We start from the raw sequence: 10369 nt of genomic DNA, 5'->3' as shown, positions 1-10369 counted from the left end.
GCTTTTGCTTGTGACAACTGAAAATTATTTCACTCGGGACATAAATTTTATAATAACTGGTAACTCGTTTATTAATCCTCTCTCTATATATATATATATGCACTTTCCCATAGACAGGATAGCACAGTGCAGGTTGGGACAGGAGAACCAAAACACTTCAGGAGAGAGCTCTACCAACTGAACTAAATCCCGCACCCCCTCCCCCACCACTGTACCTTGTATGACCATTGACCTATCTCCTGCTCCTCCAAAAGACATGACTGTTTGATCTACAGCTATTAGGTTTAAATGTATGTTAATTTTGACACAACAGCACATGCCAGAACCTTTGATACATCAATCAGTGAGCACATGGTTGAAATGAGAAATAAATCAATGTGTTTAGATGGTGGGGGGTGGTGTCAGTCTTAGAACTCACCTCTGACTGAAACAGTCTCAAGACCAGATTGCAATCTTTTTTCTTGGCATTTTCCATCTGAAGCTGAAATTCTCTCAGAAAATGATCCAGGGTGATGCGTGAGCAGTAACGCCAGACATCAGGAATGTTGTGTAGAGTTTCTATTGACAGATCACGTGCTGTATCAACTTCGTAGAGAATGTTCATCAGTTTGTCTTGTCCTACAGCAGAAAAACAAGTTGAAATTAGTACAATAACAATTTTAAAACACATCGTCTATATCAGATGGGGAAAGGGATGGACATTCAAAACAAATATTAAAGTAATCCACCATCAAAAAAAAAAAGAAACTGTTCCAAAAAACATTACCAATTTCAGCTTATAATCATTATCTAGTAGCAAAATAATTACTTGATTTGAACAATTTTTTAAATAAAAATAGGGAAGTATGTATCACTTGAAAATAAACAGTTCTGATCACTATACAAAATAATGTACACAACCATAATCAACGGGTACAATACAGGATACCCGTCTGCTATCATAAAAACACAGGGCAGGATGTAGCCCAGTGGTAAAGTACTCAACTGATGCACAGTTGATCTAAGATCAATCCCCATCGGTGGACTCACTGGGCTTTTCTCGTTCCAGCCAATGCACCACGACTGATATACCAAAGGTCGTGGGATGTGCTCTCCTGTCTGTGTGATGGGGAATATAAAAGATTCCTAGTGGGTTTCCTCTCTAAGACTGTCAAAATTATCAAATGTTTGGCATCCAATAGCCGATGATTAATAAATCAGTGTGCTCTAGTGGTGTCGTTAAACAAAACAAACTTTTTTTAATTTTGAAAAAAACCCCATACCAAATCTTTCATCGTCCATAATTTTGTCATTCAGTTTATGTAGCAAGTTATCCAGATCCTGAAAAATAACAGTACAAATATAAGACTAACTCATAGTAGGAGTTGAATTATTTATACACGAGACTGAACTCATTATAGTAGGAGTTGAATTTATTATACAAGAGCAATAATTTGACAAGCAAAAAAATTGAAAAAAATGTACACCTCTTAAAAAAAAACCCAAAACAAATATCACAAATGTTCCCCTATTTGTTTTTGCCAGGATGGCGTATTTGTGGTCTATTACCCCAGTGGTCACTTATAACAGGGAAAATATTCTGTATTGCTATAACGAACAATACTATTGGACAATTTGACGTTCATTTATTAACCTCTATATATGTTACTACATGATTGATAATTTCATTCATGAATCAATTATACAAATATATTTGGTAAAACTTACCATTCATGTAATTTTTATTTAAAACACACTGAAATTAGTAAATAGTGAACTTAAGACTGCGTTACCTGTAAAACAGGAGAAATAAATGTGCTGGCAAACTTTTCTTCCCAGGATTCTCTTTCAACTTTTGTTGACAGAGTCACAGGGGCCATTACCCCAGGAATTCCTGCAAATACATCATATGATGTCATATAAAAACAACATCAGTCTTAACACTGAAATTGATAAAAACTGAATCTCTACTACGAATATATGCCTGATAGGAGTGAAACGGTACAGTAGGATGACAATACGATACATATCGCGATATCCACCTCACGATGTTAAGTATTGCAATATTAAATATAGATTAAAATAATGCCCTATTGTTGGTCTAGAAAATAAAACAAACATTACAAAAACAAATTATACTCATTATATTTGTGCACAGATTCAATATTGAGAAGCATCTATTGTTTTGAATAAAGAATGTTTAAAATGTCATCTTTGTTATATATTTTTTTATTAAAACAGAAAAAAATCGTCCTTATACCTTTCTCGTAATACTAATAGACAGGAAACTTTTTAAAAAAGTAAAGAATCTCTACATATGACTTTTACTCAGCAGGAGGGTGGAATTTAGCTCAGTTGGTTGAGTGCTTGCCCAAAGACGCTTGCGTCACAAGATCAAACCACCTCAGTGGATCCATAAAATTGATTATGGTTTTTTCTCATTCCAACCAGTGCACCACAACTGGTCAAAGGCTGTGGTATGTGCTTTCCTGGTGTCGTTAAACAAAATAAACTTTAACTTTTTACTTAGCAAACAGATTTCATCTTCAACAAACCCCATGCTTCTGGAACATATACAGGCACCCCCCAAACAATCCTGGGGGTAATGCTATGGTTAAATTTACTATTCATTATGTACACGTATACATAGCATTCTCCAAGATATGTTGTTTTGGGGTACATGTATTCTGAAGTGTGACTACCTTTGGTCAAATAATGCTGATGAAATATCTTGTCAGAGTAAGTGATCAATTAGTTAATGTTAACGACAAAATCATATTCCGATTTCAAAATTGTATCTGCACAATAGTAAAAAAATCTACATCGTGTATCCACCAAAAACATTTATGTAATAATTCATCAGTTTAACATATCATTAGTCCAATAACATTGTCAAATATATTATATTTTCCTACCAGTAAATTAAAATATTGGTTGTAATTTTTTATGATCATGGTAAAGGTATACCTGAATTTTTAATTTTTTAATACATACTGATTTTCCCCAATATAGTGTGTCTGGGTGAATTCACTGAAGCACTGTCAATAAAACCTAATGTTATGTGCTTCATAACATTTAATCATAACACTATAAAATATATGCATGCCACTATTTTAAAAATCCAACAACACTGAATATAGCTTACCTTGAGTTTTGTCAGATATCTGGTGCAAGATGAAATGAAGTATTAGAAAAATGTCATCCATACTCTTTCCCAGACCTCTCTGAAGTTGATCTATATCTTTCTGAATGTGGTTAAAAAAAAACTGACTCACATTATGTACAGCAGGCTGCACCAGCGCAGAAACAACCTGTAAAACAAAGATATAAAGTGCCTTAGTATCCTAATTCTTACATGACAGACAATAAGGTGAATTCAAACTTTACCTATATAAATTAATTTTAATAGCTTAAGTGGCACATTTCATCGGATATGAATGAAATGGGCATAATAAAAATGGGAAATATGTTTTTAAATCGTACAGACACTTATAAAATAAAGGAATTTTAATGGTATCCTAAGAGTTATTGCTCATCAACTGCTTAACTTGACTTGTTTCCAACATTGTTTCGTCTGTGACAAAGGTCATATATGGGTTAATTATAAAAGGTGATTCTATGTGTTTCTTTTCTGACAATAAGACATGTGCATGTAGTTATGTTTTCTCAGATAGAATATAAATGCTACATCAACCACACAAAATTTAGATCATCACTATAGTAGATTAATTTTGACAAAAGTTTGTAGTTTTTGCACACATATAGCTTGTCAGAAAAGAAACACATAGAATCACCTTTTATAATTAACCCATATATGACCTTTGTCACAGACGAAACAATGTAGCTGTCAGGTGTTGAGACTGGCAAGGAACTCTGTACCAATAATTAAATGAAGTTTATTTTGTTTAACAACACCACTGGAGCACACTGATTAAATAAACATCAGCTATTGGATGTCAAATTTAAATCAAATAACAATTAATATATTGGACAGAGTTACTTCATGTACCTGAGGGTTGATATCACAGCTGAGGAGTAGAGCTGCATGAGTAAACAGTCTGAGTAAGGCACAAGCTTGACCACTCAGTTTACGTTCTGATGGTGAGATGTTTGGTCTCTGGTTGGCATCTCCCAAAATATGACCAGTCTTTGTTTGGTCAATTCTAAAAATACCAAAATATTTATACACGTACGTTGTATTTATTTATATCTGAAAATGCATTAATATTCAAGCAAATAAACATTGTGAGAACAATCATTAAATTCATACATTAGTCTTTGTTTTGTGAAAGATATTAAATTTAGGATATTTTACATGGTCATAATGCTTTATGCAATCCAGTGAGTTGCCTAAAATTGTACAAATTTACATATCAATTCTCCGAGTCTTGATAATGGCAGCCAATTAATTAAGAATAAAGGAAACTAAAAAGAAGAGACACAAATATGAATTTTTATCTGATTAATGACGGAGAACTTCCATTTTTAGTAAAACTGACCTTATGATCTAACAAAAACAAGGACATAATATTTAAAAACATAAACTTGCACTCATGAACTAATATAGACAGGCCTCGGTGGCATCGTGGTTAGGCCGTCGGTCTACAGGCTGGTATGTACTGGGTTCTGATCCCAGTCGAGGCATGGGATTTTTAATCCAGATACAGACTCCAAACCCTGCGTGAGTGCTCCGCAAGGCTCAATGGGTAGGTGTAAACCACTTGCACAGACCAGTGATCCATAACTGGTTCAACAAAGGTCATGGTTTGTACTATCCTGCCTGTGGGAAGTGCAAATAAAAGATCACTAGCTGCCTAATCATAAAAGAGTAGCTTATGTGGCGACAGCGGGTTTCCTCTAAAAACAGTGTCAGAATGACCATATGTTTGATGTCCAACAGCCAATGATAAGATAAAAAATCAATGTGCTCTAGTGGTGTCGTTAAATAAAACAAACTTCTTCTTCTAATAGTCCACCAGCAGAAACATCAGTAAATATAATATTTAAAAACACAAAGTGTCAACTGGCAAGATTAGAAAAAATGGAAGCCCAATTAACCATACTTAAAAAAACCTGCTGGCAGACACTAGGTTCGAAACTATTGTAAGTTTGTATTAATATACAGCAATTTTGTTTGATGTATGCAAGTTAGAAATCGATGATAAAAGAGTTCATAACTTAAGTGAATAGGCCTACTCTTAGAAACAGAAGAAAATATTGTAATTTAAAACAACTGTATCATTTATAAAACATGGATATGAAGTGAAATTACTGTAAAATATACTTAGTTACTGTAATAATTTAAAGAAGAGAAACTTTGCGACTTGATCAAATTTTAAAAATAACTCTTAGAATATCAAGATAAAAAATACCCAGCATCTTGGACATTTCCTGGAAGTGCTGTGTGATTGGTTCCACCTATCTCTGAATGACAAACATTGCACATGCCCTTTGTTGCTGGCTGACCACACTGAAAAAAGAGGAGCATATTCATATACCTGTGCTGGCAGATTATATATGTGTCATATATTATACATGCACAAGTTACCACATTCACAATTATATATCTGTTAAGTACTATTTTTCTGATTACTTTATTACAATTAGTGATGTTTACATAAAACTCATGTTTTTTTCCAGTTTGTAACCCTCTGTAGTAACCGTTACAAGTTTTTATGAAAATGGGACCAACTTTTTTAAGATATAATATTGAATTTATTGACTCTATAAGGAGGGGTACACAACATCACCAAATTCTACTTTCTTTATGAATGATTTTCCAAATGAACTTACATCACCAATAGCATATGCATGACCATTGGGACAACCTGAAATGAAACCAAAATGTATGTGGTATAATATATTGGATGAAGTTTAAAAAAAAAACAATTAACAAAATAGGTGCAACCATTTTATTTGGAATAAGAACTTAAGCAATAGCAGAAATAACAATTATGATGAAGAAGTTAAATGTCACACCCAATTGGAGGCAACAAGTAAAATAATGGGTTTATTAATGGATGCATTCATATTAAATGTTACATTTCATAAAAAATCTTTTCATTCTTTGCATGTAGTTAAAAATGTATGTACCTTTATTAATAAGTACAAATATTTCTATTTTAGCAATGAATAAATGATTACAACTGATAATGATACAAAAGGCAAATTTAAAATATGGTAATGATATAGACTACAGATGAAATACATTGACTTCATTTCAAGTACATACGATATATTACAGCTCCTTGCAAAGCTTGCTTTATTTGTAAGAGATCATCCTGTGGCATTGTTGGCAACAATGTATTCTACAATTTGAAAACAGAACAATATAGAAATATATATTCTTATGGATATCTAACTATGAAGTATTTGTAGTTCTAGTAACATAGGTTAGAACTTTATATTACAAATTGAAAAAAAAAATTCTTATAAAATTAACAAGAAGCCTATCAGACAATAGTTAAAGTTTGTTTTGTTCAAAGACACCACTAGAGCACATTAATCATTGGCCATTTGATGTCTAACATCAATCTATAGAGGTCTGCTATTTAATTTTTAATTTAAATTTTAATACAATTCAAAATTTCCGAAATATCTCTCTATTATTAGTTTTTGGAAAGTGCTCCAGGGGATCACTGTATCAAGTTTTAGAACAATCCAATTGAAACTCTATAAGAAGATAAACTTCAAAGCAAAAGTTGACGGAAAGACATCAGACAAATTGGTATTATAAAAGCTTCACTGATGAATGTCATATTGGATGTAAAGGTTCTATATAAATCTTTTAAATATAAAACACTAGGAGAAAACAGACTCTGAAAACTTTCAATGTTTAAATTCCAAAATATTTCTCTATCAGTTTGTAAAGATCGTCTCAGAGAATCTTAGTATCAAGTTTGAGAACAATTTCATAAATACTCTAGAAGATAAGACTTTTAAATTTCTATTTAAAATGTTTAAATTTAATAAGATGACCCAGAGAATCTTAATACCAAGTTTCAGAAGTATTCTATCAAAACTCTAGCAGAAAATAGACTCTTAAATTTTCAATGTTCAGAACTATCCAATCAAAACTCTAAGAGAAGATAACACTTTTAAATTTCTATTTAAAATTATTAAATTTAATAAAAGATTGCCTCAGAGAATCATAATACCAAGTTTCAGAACTATTCTATCAAAACTCTAGAAGATAAACTTTTAAAAGTTTAATGTTAAATTTCTATTAAAAGTTTCTTAATGTAATAAAAATTCTAAATTTCTATATCTCTCTATTAATTTGTGAAGACTGCCCCTGAGAATACTTACACGTTTCAGAACTATCCATCAAAACTCTAGAGAAAACAGACTTTTAAATTTACAATATTAAATTTCTATTTAAAATTTATAAACATTCACAAATAAAAAAATTGAAAAATATCTCTCCATTAGTTTGTGAACACTACCCCAGAGAATCATAGTACCAAGTTTCAGAACTGTGTGATCCAAACTCTAGGAGAAGACTTTCAAATTTCCAATTTAATTTTTAGAAACATTTAATAAAAATTAACAAATTAAAAATTGCTATAATATCTATCAGTTTGTGGAGAGAGTGTCCCAGAGGACCACTGTATCAAGTTTCAGAACAATTCTGTAGGAATAAAACTGTGGAAGATAGACCAAAGAAAAAGGTGATGGATTAACAAATCAGTATTGGAAAAGTTAAAACATCTTGACCAGAACACCTAACCATGCAAATCTTTAAGGAGAACTTACAGACTTTGACATTTTCAACATTAAACTTTGATTTTAATTAATTAAAGAAAAAATAACCAAATTCAGAAGTAAAACATGTATTAATCTGTCTCCATTAGTTTGTAGATGCTACTTAGAAGAATCGTCATTACTAAATTATAAACTATCTGGTGAAAACTCTAGTAAAAGACAACTTCAAATGTAACTTTCGGAAATTAATAAAATTTAGTCATTTAAAAAATTAGCAATATATCTTTATTATTCTGTGAAGACTGCCACAAAAAATTCCTTTATCTAGTTTCAGAAAATCAGACTTAAAGGAAACTTGATGGACAGATGAATGGATAGACTGGAGAAATTAGAATAAAATAAAGTACTGCTTATGAATGTTAAAACAGTTTTAAAAAATTAATCCACTTAATTTCGCTTAACAATCATTGATCCCCATACTTTTCACTAACTTTGAAATATCATTTTCCTTAACGTTCATGAAAGAACAAATCAAGTTTTCAGTTCAGCATTTGACTTCTAAATGTTAAATTTTAACATTACTACAACATGCAAAACATATAGAGACAAATAATACTTATTACGTGGTTCATGTTATGCACAAGATTAAGATCTTACTTACAGTTAAAAGTGCTGGATTTGTAGCCATGGTGATCAGTGGATGTAAGAAATTCTTCTTTTTTTGACAGTTTCTCAGAACAAGAGAAAAGTGAAACAGCATGCAGAGGATGCTCTGATCTCTCAGACTTTGTCCTGGCTGGAAGTTCAGCAGAGGAGTTTGTTGTCCAAAGCGATTCTGTAGCAGCTGGTGCAGATCCTGTGTGAAAAAACAACAGACAGTAATAAAATGTAGAAGTCGCTTATAGGTGATGTATTAGCTATTCTGTATTCTTCAATTCTTAACATCGAGTTGCAAATGATCTTTGTGATATTTTATTGCATACAATGTAAAAAAAAAAAATGTTGCATTGTAAGTCTGTTTACAAGAATTTTATGACATACAATGAAGTAAATGCTAGTCTAACCAAAGACAACAGGAAAGAACTATTTGTGAAAACTGCTTGGTGTTATTAAAATCATTCAAAATGAGTTGTTTTTATGTTATAGTTATATAATATAAACACCTACTAACAAAATCATTAAAAATGATATAGACCGGCCTCGGTGGCGTCGTGGCAGGCCATCGGTCTACAGGCTGGTAGGTAATGGGTTCGGATCCCAGTCGAAGCATGGGATTTTTAATCCAGATACCGACTCCAAACCCTGAGTGAGTGCTCCGCAAGGCTCAATGGGTAGGTGTAAACCACTTGCACCGACCAGTGATCCATAACTGGTTCAACAAAGGTTTGTGCTATCCTGCCTGTGGGAAGCGCAAATAAAAGATCCCTTGCTGCTAATCGGAAGAGTAGCCCATGTAGTGGCGACAGCAGGTTTCCTCTCAAAATCTGTATGGTCCTTAATCATATGTCTGACGCCATATAACCGTAAATAAAATGTGTTGTGTGCGTCGTTAAATAAAACATTTCTTTCTTTCTTTCAAAATGATATGTTTTTATGTTACAAGGGACGAGATGTAGCCCAGTAGAAAAGTGTTTGCTTGATGCATGGTCGGTCTAAGATCGATCCCCGTTGGTGAACCTATTGGGCTATTTCTCATTCCAGCCAGTGCTCCACAACTGGTGTAACAAAAGGTTGTGGTATGTACTATCCTGTCTGTGGGATGGTGCATATAAAAGATCCCTTGCTGCTAATTGAAAAGAGTAGCCTATGAAGTGGTGACAGCAGGTTTCCTCTCTCAATATCTGTGTGGTCCTTAACCATATGTCTGACACCATATAACCACAAATAAAATGTGTTGAGTATGTCATTAAATAAAATATTTCCTTCCTTTTATGTTACAATAGTATAATATAAACACTTTCCACAAAAAAGACCCCACCCTAGTCAAAATAAGTTTAAAATGTTATGTTGTTATTATTTTTACCATCCAGATGTTAAGAAAATTAAGAATACTATAAGTATGTACTTACAATAGTGTCCATACGTTTTGTATTGTCAGCTAATGTTTTAAGATTTTCCACAGCTTTACCCTAAAACAAACAAAAAATCTCTTGATTAACTCAAATAATCAACTGATACGATCACAAAGTTAAAATAGAAACAAATACACAAAAAACCAGGAACTATCAAAACTAAATCAGAAAATAAAAAGTTATATTAAAAAAACAGAATTAAAGGTAGGGTCAACTCAAACAAGAGCCTTATGTGTTAGAAAGATGCATACCCGGACCACCAACACATTCTGACACTTTAACAAATGAAAAACGCGTAATTTTAGAGTGAATAAAAAAACATGATTATTCCTGCTAACTGGGGGCAGCCATTTTATTTCGTTTATGTGACGACCGGTGGTATAGCTTGGGGCAAAGTGACGTCAGCTCCGTCCATCTCCTACAGCACAGTGTAAACAAATGCTCTAATTTACGACAAGGTGCTTCGCTTTCATCAATCTGACTTGTAAAACAACATAAATGACTTGATAGTATAATAAACTATTTAACTAAATATATTTCAATTTGTATCAATAGAATGAATTGGAGTTATAGTATTTTTCTTTTTTTTTTAAATCCAAAGAAAAAATGCATAT

General features: G+C 32.4%; 1 protein-coding gene across 1 annotated transcript; it reads right to left on the bottom strand.

Annotated features, from left to right (window-relative positions):
* Positions 1-303: 303 nt before the first annotated feature.
* LOC121366924 (E3 ubiquitin-protein ligase RNF213-like) lies at positions 304-9810 on the bottom strand. Its single transcript, XM_041491163.1, has 10 exons — positions 9753-9810; positions 8345-8539; positions 6212-6287; positions 5773-5807; positions 5352-5449; positions 3989-4142; positions 3125-3290; positions 1773-1873; positions 1263-1320; positions 304-618 (listed from the first exon to the last, which is right to left on the bottom strand). Exons 1-10 carry the CDS (start codon positions 9762-9764, stop codon positions 341-343), a joined length of 1173 nt encoding a protein of 390 aa, XP_041347097.1. The 5' UTR covers positions 9765-9810; the 3' UTR covers positions 304-340.
* Positions 9811-10369: the final 559 nt, after the last annotated feature.

This window comes from Gigantopelta aegis, unplaced genomic scaffold (genome assembly GCF_016097555.1).
Source record: "Gigantopelta aegis isolate Gae_Host unplaced genomic scaffold, Gae_host_genome ctg7749_pilon_pilon, whole genome shotgun sequence".
NCBI classification, from domain to species: domain Eukaryota; kingdom Metazoa; phylum Mollusca; class Gastropoda; order Neomphalida; family Peltospiridae; genus Gigantopelta; species Gigantopelta aegis.
Note: the sequence above shows the minus strand (reverse complement) of the source record. Positions and strands in the feature narration are given on the sequence as shown.